The sequence below is a fragment of the Neolamprologus multifasciatus genome, chromosome 18 (genome assembly GCF_963576455.1).
Source record: "Neolamprologus multifasciatus chromosome 18, fNeoMul1.2, whole genome shotgun sequence".
Classification (NCBI taxonomy): Eukaryota; Metazoa; Chordata; class Actinopteri; order Cichliformes; family Cichlidae; genus Neolamprologus; species Neolamprologus multifasciatus.
In genome coordinates this window covers 6,633,247-6,653,472 of record NC_140456.1, presented here as the reverse complement: position 1 = coordinate 6,653,472, position 20,226 = coordinate 6,633,247, and the positions used below count along the sequence as shown (strand labels likewise).

The window sequence follows — 20,226 nt, the reverse complement described above, 5'->3', positions numbered from 1 at the left end:
GATGTAACATCATGTGGTTTCATGTCTTTTTTCCATATGCTGTGGTAATCCTGGCATGCCACTAAAACTAGTTCATAATTCAAACAACGTATGTCACTATACGGTTGCCTCTGGCCATTTGGTTGATGAATAGAGGAGGAGCTAAAAATAAACTGCTGGTGCTAATGAGGTCATGTGTGATGTACAGTAAGTCCCAATCACAGCTCTGTTTAACACCAAGAGAACACACACACGGATACAGAGTGAAAGGTGAAAACAGAATGGCCACACACCAAAGGAAACACTGGTAAAAAAGAAAAAAAAAATGTGTAAATGAAAAAATATATTTATTTTTATTATTTCAGAAGTTCAGCTGTTCATAACATTGTAATAAGACCCTGCTTTATAACTCTTGTGGTCTTGCTAGCTGTTAGCATGGTGCTCATATGTAATATAGCACAGAAACTGTAGTAGATACACAACTGCTAATGGGTGTGCCTCTACTCTCCGAAAGACTGAACTTCAGTCATTTTCCACTGGCCACTTCCTGTAGCTTACTTTTACCATAAATGCGCCTGCCTTGTCAATAAGCAACAATCTGAACTGAATACAGATTTACTAACTAACCAATAACAGCAGGATAGAGCGTTACGACACTGAAACCAATGATGTGTATGGGTTTAGCAATTTTTAACCACTTGAAGGAAACCACATACATAATATTAATGTGGGCAAATGATTACATGTTGATGCTAAAAATTGCGGGTGTCTGCTATTAGCCTAAACTTTAAGCAGACCTGTTACAGTAGGTCTGCCATGAGATCAAGCCTTAATTTCCATTGGTCAACAGACCCAGCTCCTGACTCACTAGCTGTACTTCAATGGACAAGTTCTGGTAGCTGCTAATCACCACACGTCGGCAACACCCCACCGTATGAGCTGTTTGGGAGATGCTCTAGTCTTACACATCTAATATGAAAAATCTACTGAAGTTATCGTTTATTTTAGCATACATCTAATTAACCTGGATCCACTAGGCATAAGGAAACAGGAGGTGAACTGTGAGGAGGATTTCTCTGTAGTCGCTCAGATCTTTACACTTGATAAATTCAAAAACTAACTGCTCACTTTCTTCCTGGTACACCACACCCCTGAACAGGTGTCAATATAATAACCAAAAACATATCAATATCACATGTCAGTGGATTTATGGTTGATCAGTTTACATATCCCTGATAAGTCATAAAGTGTGTCTATAAAAGGAGGATGTGCTTCTCAGGTGCCAGTTAAACCTGGAGTCATTCTAATAGCCAGAAGAGGACAAGTCCTGTTTACAAAAACAAACATTTCCTTAATGAGGTCAGCCATTCCTTAGTGGTGTCAACAGCTATTTCTAAATACTCAGTGAAGCAAGTTAACGTGTGCCATTTTGTGATTGCTAAGGTGTACAGTATTCCTAATTTTTTTCAGTTAGTTCCACCATCTGCTCATAACATGTAGTTTAAAAACAGATTACAGTGACAATGAGGCTCATCTCGAAGCTTAAAAATGGAGTCCCCAAATTTGTGGGTGACATCACTGTGTCCATCTTTTCAATACAGTCTAAGTGATGAACCACAGAATTGTTAAAGCATGTTTAAACAAACTGTCAAGTCCAGTTCAGGTCTAGTGACACATGCTCACCAGAGATGGATAGACTTTGACCATTGTTTCAAGGTCCACTGACAAATGTTCATCCACTGAGGTAAAGTTTTCATATGTAATATTTATTCTGATGATGCCCATTTGGTTCCTGGAATAAACGTTTAAAAAATGTTCATGGGATTTAACATTATTTTAAAAAAAATTCTACCCTCCAAATCTAACAAATCTATAAAGTTGTCTATTAACTGGTGGCAGACATCATGGTTTATTCTTCTAGGATGCTGTGATGTGCACACATATGGATATTTTTAAACATTCAGGCACACCACACATGCAGCCGTGCACACTTATACAAATGCACGCAAACACACCTACATGTGTGCTGATCCATAGCAACACAACTCCTCTGCTGTTCCTGCAAGATATGCCTCAAACACAGTAAGTAAACTTTCCCAGCGAAACTGCAACTCTGCACACACACACACACACACACACAGACACCACACAGGAGACCTGTGCAGTGTTTTTGAAATCTCATTCCCATACAGTATTGGTTTCCCTTGTTCTTCGCTCACACACACTGACTCACACATATGCCTAAGCCTTTAAACAGTACTCCTCTGCTTTCTTTGCCAGGGCATCTTGTGTTTCTGGGAGCGTGGGGGGCAGTGTGCCATTGGCTGTCTAAAGAGGAACTCAACACGGATCTCACAGAACAAACGAGCATCACCGACCACGTTTCTTACTTTTAGGTGTTCATGTGAACCTTAAGCAATTACAAAGATTTTTTAACAATACAGTTTTCCCAAGAAATTGAATCATCTATTAAAACAAATGTAGCGTTATGTGTTGCTTAGACAATGATGCATCTCATTTTGAGGGATTCAGGGCTCCCTGTGTAGTTAGTAAAAACTCCAAATACTGAGGCCTCTGATTGTGTAGCATCTGTAACAATGACTATGACTTAAAAGTGCTGTTTTCTCAGGCTGATACTTGAAAGTATTTTTAAATCGACTAAGGTAAAAGGTAAAAAAGATCGACACTAGATTGTCTTTCTGCCTGTTTGGAGGGAGCAAGAATTAATCAGCAATGTGCTCGTTGTAAATGAGAAACAGCTGATGACTTTGATGTTACATGTAGTAAAGACATCATATTGTAGCAGGAAGCTACGACAACTACTACTGAAACGTGAAAGCTGTAATATTTAAGGCTATTTTATGTAACAAAGGAACTGAAAATACATGGAAATAATTGAGCTTCACCACCTGAAACCTAAAAAAAAGTATTTAAAAACTAAACGGAACTGAACCGAGCACACAAGGCAAACAAAAAACAAGCTGACGCTACCAAACCAGTAGTTAATAAATCTGCCTGATAAATTACTGACCTGTGGCTCCATGTTAAAGCCTGTTTCTGGTTTCTCAGTCTTAACGCTGGAGAGCTTCAGTCCCTCACCAGGTTCTATCTTGATTGCTTTATCCAGGATGCTGTTATCATCCCTGTCCAGGAGATAGCGAAGCAATGCATTGTCCTTCTTTTTGGGGCTCCCTGGCTCCTGTTTTGTGCAGAGTTCACCCAGAGCGGTCATGCTGTCCCCGGAGGCCGACTCTGGACCAATGGGATCTTTTCCGGTTGCCTCAGCTGTTAGTTTGGCCAACTCCACGGGCGAGGTGCTGTTTTGCAGCAACCTGTGAAGAATTTTATGTTTCTCCTTTAAAGAGGTGGAGTGATTGTTATGTCCCACCCCACCTACACCACCAAGCTGGTCCTTACAGAGCTGGTCATCTCCGAAAGCACCCGTTGGTGAGCAGGGATCAGAGGGCTCCAACTTGGTTGTGAGCAGCTGGAGCAGCTTGGTATGGCCTTTGGTGTTCAGAAGTTGGTTTGGCGCATCACTAAGGTCACCCAGGCTCTCCCGGTCACCATCTCTTCCCTCCCCCTGATCACCTTCCTGGTTCTGGGATGTCAAAAGGTCTTGCTCCTGAAAAGTTCCAAATAGGTCAACCTCTAAGCTTATATTGTTCTTGGCTTTTTGGCTACCGGGGTTGGAGCTGTGAAGAGGGCTCTGAAGGCCGACTGGTTTTCTGTCAGGGGACTCTGGGTGCTGTCCTTCACTGAGTCCCTGGGAAATCCTGTGGCCCTGGCTTAGAGCCTGCAGTGCGCTAAGAGAGTTAAACCCTTGGTTGGTTCCTGTGCTGCTGCACACAGGGGCTGGCGATCGGAGGCTGGCTGCAGGAGAGAAAGAGCCAGGGGGGTGCTGGGGGAGATGCGGACTACTACAGCTGCTGCTGCTAGCTGGCATGCTGGGGCTCTGGCGATGACGAGGAGACAACATGGCACCTTGGGCCCCTGAGGTGATACTGGGGCTTCCCAAGGCTAAAGGGCTGCCCAGCTTTTGTGCATGGCTATTTCCCTGAGGCGTAGGCGCTCGCCCTGACATAGCTCCATAACCACGTCCAAGGTTGCCGGAGGCTGTGGCAGCGTAGTGTGTGTTGCTGGTGACACTGGCGTCAGGGGAAGGAGAAGACACACTCATGCTGGTTGGGGTCATTGGTTTGGTCATAGCCTGACTGGCAGATGTGTCTGCAGTCATGCTGCCGTTTTCCCTGGATGAAAAAGAAGACAGTCAAGAATGAGACCTATTCAGTTATGTGCTGTCAGTATGTAGATATGCAGACTCAGTGTGTATGCTGAGCTGATAAAGCTTGACAAAACATAGGGATAAAACCTACAAGCCACATGTCACACAGTTATACATAAAAGAGATGAAAATAAAGATTTAACGTGAAGCAGGCTCTATTATAATGATATAAACGTCCAAATAAGATTTTCTATTATACCACCTACAGTTATTGTGTGCAATCCATCATCCCTGGGAGATTCCACTGACCAACACTTTCTAGTGACCAATGTCTTTTGAATTTTGCACAATGTGTTTGCATTCAAATATAGACCCCTTCCTTCCTGCTGCATGTATTTTTCTTTTTGGAGTGTCATCTTGGGGAGAACTGTTTTTTCGAATGGCTGAAAAGGAAGTCGGTGTGTTGGTGCCTTAGTATCCTGCACCTTGCCCTTTTTCATGTTAAACATTTGCCTGGTGAAGACGTAGTAGAGTTGATCACACTCGAATACAGCTTTTGCAGATCAAAAAAAAGTATATTATTGTATCTTCAAAGATGCCCATTCAATCACATCTTATCCAGTTAGATTTGTCAGTGGTGATGGTATAAACAGAAAGGCAACGAACTTTGATTCTGAGTTTCAGAGCCTACAGACTGAGGCATCCGTCTTTTAGTCCAAAGTCCAAAACATTCTGGAATAAGTGATAACGATGTCACATGTAAGGATTAAGTAGAGTACACCATAAAGTAAAACAACCAGAGTAGGTCTGCGAGTATACACAAGTGAGAAAACATCATAGTAACAAGGGACAGAGGGAGTAACTGTAACAGAGGGAGACTTTCAAACACGAATCAGCTTCAGCTCCACCAAACACACAAAGCTCTCATTGTGCTGAATTCTAGTGCAATAATTTTCAATGTGAAACTTGTGGAAGTAAAAAGGGCAAGTTCTCGCCATTGATCCACAAACACTCTGGGTAACAGTCCTGGCATTGTTTTCTGACCACTGTCCAAACCCAGACTTTGAGCATTCATATCAGCACTTGGATGTTGGTAGAGTCGCAATCCTTCCCTGTGGAGGGAAGGAGGAATGAGGGCACTGTGGACTGGACTGGCTGGTAGTTCTCGTGTGACTTTTGGCTTTAACGTACGATGACAACTCTGTATAAGAGACTCTCTGTTTACAATGCAAACTACAGAACCAAATGAGGAAGAAAATGACCAAAATTGTTAGGGAATGTTTTAACTAAAATAAGTATGTCGCTTTTTCTGAATGGATGAAGGCAATTTGGGGAACGAATTTGATTTGAATAAGGAAAAGAAAAACTTGGCACTTGGATGACGTGAAGTGGCAGCTGCAAGGGTGATCAGAAGATTCATAAACAAGAAATCATATGACTTAACTCCTCAAATCTAAAGGTTTTCTCTGACTGGAGGACAGATATGAAGCTTAATCTGGAAAGACTCTCCCATTCTTGATTTTAGCATTTTGGGTGTCACCATCAGACCTTTTTGGACAAAAAGGTGGAATATCAGCAAGTCTGGTTGCTGGCGTTAGTATCTGTGCATTGCCACGCACAGATACAGATGTTAAGTAACACATTAATGAAGTACAAGAATTCCACTCACCAAAAGAAGAAATGACATACTTGGACAGGACTTTTTAATCTTTAAACCAGCAGAGAGCCAAGCTAACTGCTTTAAAATCCTTCGAAGGGCACTTTTGAGGCCCCAGCAGGCCCGTTGTTGTTTGCTGTGTGAGTATACTGTGTTGCTCTCTTCTCTGTCTTAGGTAACGCCTATCTCTCTGCGGAGCCAGTGAGCAGCACTCAGCAATCAGGCCTGGGAGTACTTAAGCTGGGGAAGATGAGCTTTTCAGGGCAGAGTCCTTTGTCTCTGCAGCATTTGAGTGGTGTGCACAATGCACAGGCACAAACAGAGCAGGTCAAACAAGAGGTCAGGTTCAGAGATTTAATTTGCGGAGATGGAGCCACATGCTTAATGATACAAATTTTAAACCTACAATTTAAACAGGTGATTTATTTTTTAAATGGTATAGAGACCAAAAGTAATTTATGTACCAGATGTACCAATCAAGTATATTTCTGCTGTAAATTAGGCTTTTAAGTAGTGATTTGAACAACTGTTCAAGTCTTATGTGTGTGACATAATTGTCACTTATTCTGACCATATGTTTTTACATTTGGTTGTAGTTACACATTTACTACAACTTGTCAATTTTTTTTTGTTGGAATTAGAACAAGATAAACCTTAGCGCTAAACTTTACAATGATTGTCTTAAATCTAAAAGAAATATTTCAGAGCAAGAAACTCAAAATCTTTTGTGTGAAAAATGCAACATATCTTCTTTTCAGCAAAACAATAAGTTAATGAAACATAAAGGGCACTGGGTCTCGTGTAGTGAAGACAAAAGGAAAAGAAAGAGTGAGTGGTACCTCTGCAGGGCATGGAGGGACATGTATAGCTGTGGTTCATTTGTTGCTGGAGATCGGACCAGTTTGCTCTTAGTGTGCGCTGAGACGATGGTGCCGTCAGCCAGGGAGAATCGGTAAAGAGGGCTGAGCGCATGGCTGTTTCTCAACACTGGAAGGGAACCAACAAAAAAATAAATAAATCAAGTTTCATCATTATATGAATGATAAATACTGAGTAAAACTGGTAGAGGGAATTAATTTCTGGTAGCAGAGATAACAAAAAAAATACAGAAAAGCATAGGTGGGTTCATAGCACCTGGGTTCAAATCCAGACTGGGGCCTTTTTGTGTTGTTATTTGTGTGTCTGAAGACGTGCATGGGTCAGGCTATTTGGCGATTCCAAATTGTAGGTGTGAGTGTTAATGGTTGTCTATCTGTATGTTTAGTCCTGTGACTAATCCTGCTGGCAGTTTAAAGCACCACTGCAACCCAAAATTGGATAAGTGCAAATGGACCAATAGTTATCATTTTTGGATATTTATGATAATAAAAGAGAAAATGTTATTTCCTAAGATTTAAACACAGACAACTCAAACTTTCTATTAAGTAAAATGAACATGTCCTGGCTTAAAATGACTCGTTTATGAACTATGAAGACCATTTTCCGTTGCTTATCCCCACTTACAACCTGGAGCTGTATAAGTGGAAGGAAGCAGATTGATGAATGTGAAGAAAACTGTTTTACCCTCTTGATGGTGCTTTTTGGCGAAGGACATTTCCCCTTCATTCTGCAGGTGGAACCTCTGAATGCACCGTCGAACCAGGTCCTCCCAGCCTGGCTTCATGGATGCCCGCAGCTGACTAGTATCCAGTGACGTGATCTTACCTGAATCGGTAAAATATGACATTGATATTTGCAGATTACTAGTCATGTTTTAGAATATGCATCAATATACATATAGACCCAAAGATGGAACCGCAACATCTGCGGATTTCACAGATGCCTGCTCTTATTTTCTTCCAACAGAAATTATTTCATCGTTTGCTACCTAAAATTTGCTTTTAGAAGCGATCAAAATTTTTGGTGGTGGTCTGATTCCACACCAGCACAGCAATGGTGAAAGCCAGGTATAAATAATGTCTTTGAGTAGGACAGTAGCATCATTTCCAGGCTGACTTGAAGCTGTTTCAGATACTAACAACATATTCTTATTGTATTTTATGCTGGCAAGCTACCACAGATTATACAGCATATTAACCCAGGACCTAGCTCTGCGGATGTACCTTGAAGATCCTGGCGTGTGGTGAAGCTCTCATACGTGGGCATCACAGGTCTCTCTTTGACAGGGGCTCTTCTTGCCACACAGATGAGACATGACTGGAAATCTGCAAAATTGAAAAATAAACAGGTTACATTATAGAATAAGTCCTGCTTCTAATGCAACAGGGACTGCGAATGAAAGGCTCTTATAGCTTTAGTAACCTTCGATAGTGAAGCACCTCAAAATATAATGTAGTCGATACAGCGTCGGTGAATGTGTGAAAAACTGAATGTTATAAACATCTAAAAACTGGAATGTGTTAAACTGTACAGGTGTATGTAATAGTGTGACTCCCAGGTGTATCCTCATCCCCTCGGCTGGGGCATCATACCTCCTACCCACATCATTCTACCAGCCTAGATCGAATACTAAAGCCGCTTCAGCTTTACTCTCAGACGTTTTGTTAACCCTGTCTGTTCCACAACCTTAACATCAAACACACCCACAGCTTCACCTCAGCACTGAAATCAAACAGGACAACTGTGACCTCACCCCCGACATCGATGTCAGCGCTACTCTCAGTCAGAGTCAATCTACACATCAACCTAAATCTCAGTCTCAACCTGCAGCCTTCACTCCGTCCACCAGATATCCTCCTCTTGACGTGGGAGACACTGGCACAATATCTGGTTGTCAGACATCTAAAATTAGATTGGCAGACAGATTCTTTTCCCTAATGTGCATGTGTGTGTGATTAGATCAGATGGGAAGATGACAAAGTGCCACACACTAATTAGTCTCTTCCAGTGGATGGGAGGGAAAATAGAGAGAAGTGATGATGGAAGGAGGACAGGACACAAGAGACTGGGAGACCCAGGATGGTAAGAGTGATAGGAAAGTGACAGAAAGTCAAGACACAGACTGGGTGGTGGAGAAAAAAAAAAAGGAAATAACAGTGTAAAAGATGTGCACACAAGTGAAAGGGCCAAAGTCACTCTACTACATGGTGAGAAATAACAAAAAACGGGACCAAATCAGCAGAGACAGAAGAAGACATAAAGACGGGGACTGCAAATAGGAAGCGAGGAATAAAATCATGATAGAGCGAAAATGGAAAATGAGCGAGTGAATCTGAGAAAATAAAAGGAGAAAAATAAAAGGACAGAAAAGAGTGACAAAAAACACAAGTACACTGGCATAAGGAGAGACAATACCTTCCCCCTCTTCTCTGATTGACTTGGGTTCAGAGACAGCAAAACACTGCATGGTCTCATACTTCTGCTGCGCCGCCTCCTGCTGATCCGAGGCCAGCCGGGCTTCACCGTCAGCATGAGGGTTGATCAACATGCGACAGTTAAAGGTGTGGCTGTTCCTGTTGGACGAATCGCGATGATTGACTGAGAGACAGGGAGAGATGCCAAAACAAAGAGGAGACATCGTGAGCATGTTAAATTTCCAACATAAACACTGCAGCATCAAACAAATTCGATATAAGATAAAAAAGCTACAAGAAAAGCTCATTTCGCAAAGCAGGAAATGGTCCCAACAGTAAGCTACTAGCCACAACCCATTACAAAACATGAAAAATGATCTAAACCAATCACTTTTTCTGCTTTCTATCAACATGGCCGAGTTGTAAGATAAAAAGAAAGTGAAGATTCTCTCAGTGCTGCCAAAGTCAATAACTTTCTCACCCAGGCTCTTGGGCAGGAGGTTCTTGATGAACTCGGTGTGATCTCCAACATGCAGCACGCTGTAGACGCTGGTGTTCATCAGCTCCTCCTGCTGGTAGCGCAAATACTGGCTGACATTTTCCGACACAAACACTATGTTGCCTTCCATGTTGACAACAAAGAAGAAGCCATCCAGGGCCTGAAGGTGGATGTGAAGACGGGATGAAAGAGAGAAAATAGAGAGCCAACAGAAAACATGAAGGGGAAGAAAGGGAAAATGGGAAGAAGACAAGTTGGGAGAGACTCACGTTACAACTCAGTTAAAGTTTAGATGGATATCTACTACAAATAAATGCTAATATTCTCAAATACCGAGCATGATTCGAGGCACCGCAGCACATCCCAGTGACCGCCGTGTGATTTTCTGTGTATTTTCTCTTTCATTTTCCACCTTAATGTACAGACTGTGATTTTTTTTCCTTTAGCACACCCATGTTTACACAAAGGTATCCTGACACCGGTGCAGAATAGAATATAATGGAAAAAAGATGTTGCTTGAATTCTGTTTATCTTACAGACTCCAGGCCGACACCTCGGCGCGCGTTGCTGCTGGTGAACGCTATATATAGCCTGTCTGTATGTGTGGTCAGGCTCCGCCCCTCCTTTTCTAATCTGGCTTTTCACAAAGGTATTTATACCTCACCGGGTCCCATGTTATACGTCGTCACATACCCGTGCATACGCACACTCACACTCACACTCAAGTAGGCTGGATGACTGCATTAGAGTTTGTCACAGAAACTCTTATCACTCTGTGTCGCTGCAGGAAGATGCTCTAAATTGTCAACGTACATGAAATATTTGCAGCCATAATGAGGTCAGATCTCCCTTTTTTAGCATTTGCATTTTTGCCCTATTTCAACTGCTGTGACGATAGCATCAGAAACCAGTGAGACGCTCTCATAATCATTGTCACAGTACATAAATTTATGAAGCACTAGATTAGTGAATTGAAACTATTCACTTGTCCTCAGTTTTGGCAGCAGCAACAAAAGCAGTAATCCTTTTTGGTGTTACCATCGTGCCTACAAATAGCTTGTTTTGATTATTACTGATATGACTGTCATGGCTGTCATTTTTTCCCCCCAACACATGTATTGTAGCCACAAACTGTTGGTTGAACCCACCTCCAGCATCATGGGCCCAAGAGTGTCTTTATCAATAACACCTTGGCCTGTGGACGAGACGTCTGCTTGCTGCACCTCCTCTGCATCGGCCACCGGAGCCTTTTCTGTAACACACGTGACAAAATTTCATCTCCGAGTCAAGAAAGATCTTCTTGTTCAATGGTTTCGACGCAAGGCTGTAACGACTTGAGATTTGCGGTCCTCGATGTTACTGTGGGCAAAAAAATCTGTAGAAAATCATAGTTATCTTCAGTATACACTTACTGTGACACACCTAATCAATATTAAAAGTATTGATAAGGTAATAACAATAATAAAAAAGACCCTACATTCCTTTACCATCCAACAGGGAACAGATCAAGAAAAAAACTGCACGACACACTTTAAGTTATTTAATGAAGGCATGACTCATTGATGATGGAGCATGTCAGCAGCATCAAAAGGAAAGCTTGTTTCCAATGAACCAGCTCACAGTATGTGTATCGGAGAAATCTGCTCATTTTCTTGGAAAACTATCTTGTCAGACTGAAGCTTTCACTGTAGCTCTCCCTCTTAGTGGGTATTTTATTTTCACAGAAAACACTGACAGTATTGTTTTTGTGATGATGAAGCCTTCAGGCAAACACACACCCACTCAGAGACTGTGTTTTTTTATGTACACCAAGACCTTTCACACATTACATTCTTTGGCTAGTCCTTACTCTAACCTTGTGCTTATATAAACTCTAAACCAATCTTCTAGCAGCACGATCTTGTGTAGGTTTCAGTGGTGGGGATGTCGCGGGCAGCAGGTATCACTACTCTAATGCCTTCTACATTTTACACTTTCGTAGCCATACTAGAGGCCAGTCTCCACTCTCCTCCCTGGTTGTACCACTGGACTGTTAAGCCTCCCATGGCCCCATTAGACCACATAGCTGACATTCCTGTTGTGGGACCGGAGCTGTACAGAGTCATCAGCCTTAAACCCTGTCACAGAGAGCCTGGGGTGGCTCTGCAGTGCACGTTGGAGGGTATTACAATAATACTCAGCATTTTTTTTTTTAAATCAATAAATATGTTACACTCCAGTTGACACGATCAATTTATGCACTCAGGTTTGGACCCCAAAGCCCCAATTTGCACGAAGAAGCAAAAGAGTTATTCTGCATACCACTGCCTATAAATTAAGCTTACATAATCAAAATAACTTTCAAGCTAAACATCACAGCAAAAACCCTCAATACTAGCAGTCAAACTTGCATATTAACAGCCGTGTACTATACATAATGCAGTTTGCAGTATTGACGAACGCACAGCTCATTAGATCTAAACAGCTTTATTCAAGCCAGCACCTTAAGCAGCAGTTTGAATAATCAGACAACTTCAGCTAAACAAAGCAGGGTGAGAAAAAAATCCATCTCCCATCAAGTGGGTGAGATTCCATTTTTCTAAATGAATATAAAATGTCTAATATATGGTTATATATGTTTTACATTAAACAAAGCAGGCCGCAAAAATGTGTCAGAATAGAAAAGAACAGTTTTCTTTATGGAGAGCCATGTATTAAATGCAGAATTTCCAAATATCTTGGTGGACAACGGATGATGATTACACCCTTTCCATTGCTAGTTAACACTCTTTAAAACAAACCCATCCTCTGCACTGGCTTATTTAGCTTAGGAAGCTGAGATTTGAAATAATTAACTGGTTAATTGAGTAACGGACAGGAAATTAAGTGCCAACACAACTGATTGCTTACAGTAAGTCATTACTAAACATAGAGATGGATGTCACCCGCTGGTTAGTGAAATCCCCTTTGTGGAGCCTTAAGCAGAGCGTTGTTTTGTTTTGTTTTTTTGTTTTTGCATCTGAGTGAGAAACCAAGGACACGGCACACTCATATGGTAGTGCACACTCACTACACAAATACTCATCATCTAGAATTTTACCCTGCAGTAAGTGTAAATATGAGCTGTGAGCCAAAGAACATAAACACACCTTGTCGCCTGACTATCATGAATGGGTACGTACAATGCTATTTTCTCACCTGTTTGTTTCTGTGAGCTTTTCATCAGGTGACATGTGACGTGTTTTTTTTGTCTGAATTCATAACTTTTGTGTGAAATCGACCTCAGCAGGTCAAAAAGATGCAGACAATAGTGGCTCTCTGAAGTTGACCAGGCAGCTGTGTGTATTATCTGTTTGTATGTGTATGTGTGCGTGCGTGTGCTTATTCAGCTGTTGTTTTCAAATGCAAACTGCGCCATGACACATGGACACCAAGTGGCTGACCACAGGAACTAAAAGAGGAGAGGGGCCAAAATGAGTGATGAAGCCAGCAAAGATAAGAGATAAAGATATGGGAAAGAGAGAAAAAGTGGAAGTACAGAGATAAGACAGAGGCTGTGTAGGAGACATGAAAGATACAACAGGTTAACAGAAAGAGGAAAGGAAAATATAGAAAATAACAGAAGAATAAAAGAGTGTATAAAACAAGACAAACAAAGAAGAAAGAAGAAAATACAAGGAAGAAAAAAGGATAAAAAAGAACAGAAATGAAAGGACAAACACATGAAAAAGAAGATAAAAGAGTGGGTAAAGCAAGCTCGGGAGGGAAAGAAAAGAGGAGAAAGACGAGGATAAGGAAGGATAAAATTACATCAAGGTTGAAAGAGTGAATAAACAAAAGGGAGAAAAGAAGAGAAGAAAAACATGAATAAAATGACTGAAAGGAATTAAAGTAGACCGAGGAAGGGTAAAAAAGGAGATAAGGACATAAAAGAATTAAAAAGAAAAGGAAAGCAAAGGAAAGGAAAGGAAAGGAAAGGAATGAACCTGGTAGGATGAAGAAATGAGGGAAGAAGTGATGATGAAAAATGTGGCGTTAAAATGAAATGACACTGTAAAAAGGGGGACTCATGTTTTTAAAAAGCAACGGGTAAAGACTGAGATGTGGTGAGAAAGGTTGGGAGATAAAGGAAGAGGGCTAAAGGGAAGACGTGCAGGAGCTGAAGAAGTCGTGAGACTGTGATGAAGGCAGGGCTGCCCGCTTTCCTCTGAAGACTCACATCATGTTGGTCAGTGTTACATAACAGCCCTGCCTCTGTCTGTCTGTCTCACCATCATCACACACACACATTGTCATTATTGAGTCTGTGTTTACACTCACATTTCCTCTCTCCGCATCGGTCTGTCGAGTCTACTGCAGGTCCTAGAAGATGGGGACTTACACGCAGGACGGAGCCAGACTTTTTGTTTTTCAAGACTTAGGTGTTAAAGTTATGCTAAAAGACAGTTTTGTGCTGATAGTTGTCATTAGTGTGGTTTCCCTTTGTACAAGTTAAACACATAAGACGAGCAGAAAGCCATTTCAATAATTACATGTTCAGTTTATGTGCTTGCAGCACTTAAGTTGTTACAGACTTAATATTATTTATGCTTCTTCACTTCCAATGGCAACGCTTTCCTCAGGCAATTGTTCCATGTTTGTGACTGTGAAAACATGAATAGACTCTCTTTGATTATGAAACTGTCATCTGAGAGTTTGATCTGCCTTGAACTTCCTGCTTTCCTTAGAAGGTGAAATTTTCTCAACTCATCTGGACTCATTAAAATTGATTGCTGAACAGATTCTCTCTTAGACACTTCCAGGCACTGGTTTTCACCAAAAGGAGTAGTTGTTATTCTTAAAACATTTATTATTACACTTGTATAATACAATTTCTGCTAACATGGTCTTTTTCATAACTGTCTTCATCACATTCTTCTTCAGGGCTTCTATCAGTAGTCTCTAAAGTAACTCCTACCAAGTCTGGGAGTTTTTTGGGGACGTTAGGAGTTCGTTTTTTTTTTTAACGTGTATAAACTTGTCGTAATTAAGGCAGATGAAACTATTCAGCACGTGTGCGAGTTAACTTTGAGGTTAACTGCGATTTGGTACTTTTCTTCACAACAGGAACATCTTTTGCTAGAAATTCTCCATTGATTGTAGTGTTGTACTTTGGAGATATCGTGACTTTTTGTAAATTTCTGTAATTGTAAAACTGGTTAACGACCAAAAAGATAAAAACGGAAATGCTGACAAGTCAAAAAACGAGTGTGTGGCTTTGCTTGCCCTTGTTAATGAGCTGTTCATCATGACTCAGCTAGCTATCGGCTTTTCTTGCCTTCAGTCGTTAATTATAAATGCTAGCAGGCTGGCTTTAGCCTCCACTGAATGGAACTGTCACAAGAGGATAGATTCTAATGACTTTGGTAATGGCCAGACGTTCCCTCCAGCTCCACCAGCAGTTAGTTTTGACTGTTTGACTGTTGTTTGTAATTATGTTGGGGGATCCCCTGCCTTTTCTTCTTATTTGTAAATGTATATTTGAGAAGTTTTACAGACAAACACCCTGAACGCTGGCAAATCAAAAACAACTGGGTGTCTTTGGTTTTCCAACTGCCAAAGCACATTTATTAACATTTAGTTATTATTATTACACAAGAGCATATCCTCACCCTGCTCCTTGATCTGCCTGATCTGCTTCACCGTCTCCTTGAGGATGGCACATTTGTCCGGCTTGACGTTAAGGTCGTCCATGTCGTTGATGTTGGCAAAGATCAGCTCTGCCAGTTCCTCGATGTACTTGTTCTCCTGCTCCCGGTTTCTCCTCTCAGTGCTCCTCTTAGGGCTGGAGGATAAGGAGGGAAATGACGACATCATTGAAAGAAACTAATGAAGTCAAAACCACGATAACTGCAACGGTGCTGCGCTGTATGATAATATAGCTGTGATATAACAGCCGAGGCCTTTGCTGCACCGTGCAGTAATCTTACACTGAGTTGCCAAAAATGTTTCTACATATCCGAGAGTTACTCGCATGCTCTCCATACTGACTACTTCTCTTTTCGGAGACAAAGAGACACTTAGTAAAATTAAGTTCTTAACCTCCAACGCAACATCAATGTGTCCTCATTATAGTCTGCAGCGTACCATCAAACAACAGTTCATTCAGTCAACTTGTGGTATACAAAGATGCTGCAGCAGCATTTTTCTATAGTGACCCACATTAATCACTCCCTTTTCTTCTTAATGAGCCATAAACTACCATGCCATTTATAACTACTTACTTATTTATTTAATAATGTGTCAAAAATCTAACCAACCAAAATGAGGAGCTATATAATTAATAATCAAGTGTTCTATAAGGAAGTAATAAGGCTTTCTGATTAATTGTTATTGTCATTTATGTATTACAGTGTATCATGAGGCTGTGTGTGGTGGATAAAGGTTTTACCTGGGCCCCAGGAGGTCTGACTGACAGTCCTTCCTCTTCAGAGAGTCTCCCCCTCTGGGGGGCTCTGGGGTGTCCCCCCTCCCACTACTCATCTTCAGCAGATATCAGCACCTGGAGGCAGAAAAGCAAACCCGTGCAGGTTGTAGTTAGAGTTTGGTGTTTTAGCGTGCTCATTGTTACATATAAAATTGGTAAATAATGCGTACACATAGCCCTCTGGAGTGTACAGGTGGATGCTGGGGTTATTGGGAAATTGAAGAAGGCTGGGATGAGAATTTAGACCGAGTATGCTCTCCATATGACACGAGGAATGTGAGACACGTTATGAGTGCATGTAGCGGTGCGGATGGAGCTGCCTGCCTGGAGAACTGTGGCTTGAAGGCTTCACTTCATTTAAAATCACCATAAAATAAAACATAAGTTACATGTTTTGGCATAAACAGCAACTATCAAATATAAAGGTACAACAGAATAATAACCACGGACCTGTTTAAGCAATACAAATGTAGATCAGTTACTGGAGCTGCCTGTCATAATATTTACATTCTCACAGCAAGAGTACAAGCTTGAAAAACTGTAGAGTCCTTTGGACATTTATGTGTTCGTGATTTCAAACGTATCCAAAGTGTTTACAGTAAATCTCAATAAACAAAGGCATAACCTCGATGCGCCAGATTGAAGCAGCACAAGTGCAGCTGAGCACCGTGGACACTAAATCCTCGTCTCACTCCTTGATGAACTTCACTTCATTATTTATAGGCAAAAGTTAATGCGCTGAAGATCTACACACACTGCATTTTGTATAATGAGGGAGTGCGCTCGTGACTCCCGAACACAATGTGCTATTGTAAAGTGCCCGCAGGCAATGTGGGAGGCCCAGTGGGAATACAGTAGGTGTCAATAATTACTTAAGTTAGAAACAGCTAATTCATGTAGGCATTCACTGTTCTTACATGAACATTTATGGTGTTTGAGTCAAAGGCGTTCACTAGCAGTCATAATGACGACAGCCAAGTTGTTTAAAGAATATTTTTGCCATCTTGAAAGAATTGGGTAAGACCGAAAGGAAGCAAAGTATAGACAGGTGGAAAGGCATTTAAATTAAACACTTCTTGGCAGGGAAAGTTACACCATATGGTCACCTCATGTGGCTAGACCTACAAAACACTGCTTACAAAACCCTTGTTGGTCTAACATGGTCAACTCTCTGATTTCTCCCTCAGTTTTACTTTAAATTACTCAAATTGCAGATGTGTGTTATGGTAGCTGTTTGGCGCTTAGTTCTGTTTTTCAAGAAATGGTTAAAAATTGCTTCAGGTTCAGGCCTTTCAAAGGACTGGCGTGTCCTTTTTTGTTAATATAACACAGGTTTGGAGTTGAGGTAATAAAAAGGACATACTGATTACAAATTGACAGAATAGATGTGACAAGCATCTGTTATCTTTAACAATCATTTGCAGATGAGACAGACTCCAACAGTTACAACAGGAGCAGAGGCAGTGTCTGTTAGGACAGTCGGGCTTTAAGGCCTTTCAACGGGCCAGCCCACCACCTGACTATTACATAACAGGCCGTCAGTGGGGCTGATACTGTGCAGATAAAGGCAGGATAGAGGGATAAAGGAAAGAAAAACAACAGGGAGGGAGATGGAGAGTAAAGAGAGACAAAAAGAAAGAAACCGATAAGGGAAGAAATAAATAAGGGCCTGCAGAAACATTTTCTCACACAGCCTTCAAGCTGGCAAGTGTAAGTGTTGCGAAATAACACAAGTGGAAATGTATGGGGTAACAGGAGGAAGAAAATAGGAGGAGGAGCATCTGCTGTTCTGAGGAAGGAGGAAAATATATCCCTATTACACCAAGAGAGCAGAAAATTATCAATAATGTGATTTAAAAAAAAGAAGTAATTTTAAAAAAAAATCAGACAGTCAGTTTTTGCCAAGTGGTGTCTTTGGCTGTGGATGTGGTGATAGTTCCCACAATGCAAAGAGAGCCCTTGTTAATGAGTTGTTATCATTGTGATTTAGCTAGCTATCAACTTTTCGTGCCATCAGCCAATTTTTAGAAAAGCTAGCAGGCTTTAGGAATAAAATGCCTGTCTGACAGTGGCACTGCCATCTTGACAACCACTGAATGAATTTGTCTCAAAAGGATTGATTATAATGACTTTGTTTATGGCCAGACTTTCCCACCAGCTACACCAGCAGTTCCTTTCGACCGTTCAACTGCTGTTTTGTAATGACTTTGTAATTACTCTTCCATCTACTACTACCAACATGCTAAACTACATATAGCATTGTACATGCTAAATATCAGTGTGCTAGCAATGTAACCATTCGACTGTCCTATTATTAGGCTACAAGCACCACCAGAGCTGTGGATCCTTAGTCGTCCTATGATTTGTATAAATGTGGAGGAAGAAACACACATATACACTGCAAAGTTATTAAAAATAGAACGACATTAGCGTCACTACTGTAGGTTACATGATGACACTTAATGGTGGGTGATGGTTGCTGATTGATGACTAGAATATAATCATTCATAAAAGAGCAAGTTTAAGTGAAATACAGAAGATTTCAGCAGTGATGAGGGTCATGGTGAGAGACAAACATCTCTGTCCACTTGGCCACAGTAATTACCCTTTCTAATGCTTTCCCATACACAGGCATTAGACTGAGACCACGCGTCATGTCTGGTAGCCAGTAAGTTAAAAATATAACTTGGACTACTTTTTTTTGTCAGGCCAACCATGAGAAAGCAAAGAGTCTAATAAACAAAGCAGGAATTTGAAATTTTGTGCTGCCTTCTGAGTCAAAGCAGCTTTTTGATATCTTTTTTTTTTTGCTTTGTTGCATCTGTTGTTTGATGGAAGATAGTTTATTAGCTCTCTATAGTATCAATGGCATCTTTGCTCCCTTTTCAGTGTTATAGGTCTTCATTTTCAACTCACTTTCATTTATACAAAGCCAAATCACAATAGTCACCTCAAAAAACCCACCAATCAGATCACCCCCTATTAGCCAGCACTTGGCGACAGTGGGAGGGGGAAGGAAGAACTCCCTTTTAAAGAGAAGAACCTGCAGCAGAACCAGGCTCTGGGAGTGGCAGACATCTGCCATGACCAGATGGAACCAGAGATTAATAATACCTGATGAATAAATACTCTGTGGTTTATAAACTCAGAGTGAAAAAAGGTGAGTGAAGCAGAAACACACAGTGCATCATGGGAAGCCCCCAGGAGCCCAGGCCTATTGCAGAAAACCAAAGGGAAGATTCCAGGAGACGTGATCCAGCCATAACTACAAAAAGGACTGGTTTAAGTCTAATCTTAAAAGAAGTCAGGGTGAGGCTGGTTCCACAGAAGAGTGGCCCAAAAGCTGAAGGTACTGCCTCCCACTTTACTTTTAAATATCCCACAAGTAAGCCAACAGTCGTAGAACAAAGTGCTCTACTGGGAAGGTGCGGTAACATGAGGTCTTTAGGATACGATGGGGCCTAAAAATTCAAGACCTTGTATTTGAGGAGAAGGATTTTAAGTTCTAAATTTGACTCTAGATTTAACAGGGAGCCAGTGTAGAGGAGCTCATATGGGGAAAAGTTTATACTTTCTAGTTCCTGTCAGTACTCAGCAGCTGATTTAAAGTTAGCTTTGCAAACATATTTTGCTAACACAAATTGATGCCAAGTTGATCAACTCTCGCGTGGCATATGCAAATGAACAGAAAGTCATTTGACAATACCCACTTCTTTCCTAATAGTGTAATCAGCATCCTAATAAACAAGGAAATTACAACGTGTGAGTTAATTACTTGATTGTCAATCATTGCTGGAGATATTTAAACTTGAACATCAAGTACCAAAACTAACCTTCCACCCTCGAGCTGTGCAAGACATCCATTTACTTTGATTAAGTAGGGAAAAAAAGGAAACACCTCTCTAAAAGTTAATTAAACAAAGGTTGGCGACGTCAAGTGTGATTAAGTTTCAAAACAAAGAGTCTTATTATGTTCAGCAGACGGTGAAGTTAACGTCGTCATCACGAGAGTCCAGCACGCTAACCTTAAAAGTTGATGAAAGCCTCGCTTAAACATTCAGTCAATAAGAGAAAGGTACACACACACACACACACACACAAAGTCACTTTACTCCTCACAATCAGCTT

The 20,226-nt window shown here is 41.1% G+C and overlaps 1 protein-coding gene across 6 annotated transcripts in view; it reads right to left on the bottom strand.

Annotated features, from left to right (window-relative positions):
• Positions 1 to 20,226, bottom strand: part of LOC146497241 (nuclear receptor coactivator 2-like) — a 54,888-nt gene that overhangs the window by 11,471 nt on the left and 23,191 nt on the right. For all 6 annotated transcript variants that reach the window (XM_085140376.1, XM_085140375.1, XM_085140380.1 and 3 more), the window contains 9 exons: positions 16,063 to 16,173; positions 15,284 to 15,456; positions 10,802 to 10,905; positions 9,636 to 9,813; positions 9,156 to 9,338; positions 7,964 to 8,065; positions 7,425 to 7,565; positions 6,701 to 6,848; positions 3,011 to 4,229 (listed from right to left, as the gene is read on the bottom strand). In XM_085140376.1, coding sequence (XP_084996502.1) covers positions 3,011 to 4,229; positions 6,701 to 6,848; positions 7,425 to 7,565; positions 7,964 to 8,065; positions 9,156 to 9,338; positions 9,636 to 9,813; positions 10,802 to 10,905; positions 15,284 to 15,456; positions 16,063 to 16,154 — 2,340 coding nt within the window. In that variant the 5' untranslated portion in view covers positions 16,155 to 16,173. The remainder of the gene's footprint in view (positions 1 to 3,010; positions 4,230 to 6,700; positions 6,849 to 7,424; positions 7,566 to 7,963; positions 8,066 to 9,155; positions 9,339 to 9,635; positions 9,814 to 10,801; positions 10,906 to 15,283; positions 15,457 to 16,062; positions 16,174 to 20,226) is intronic.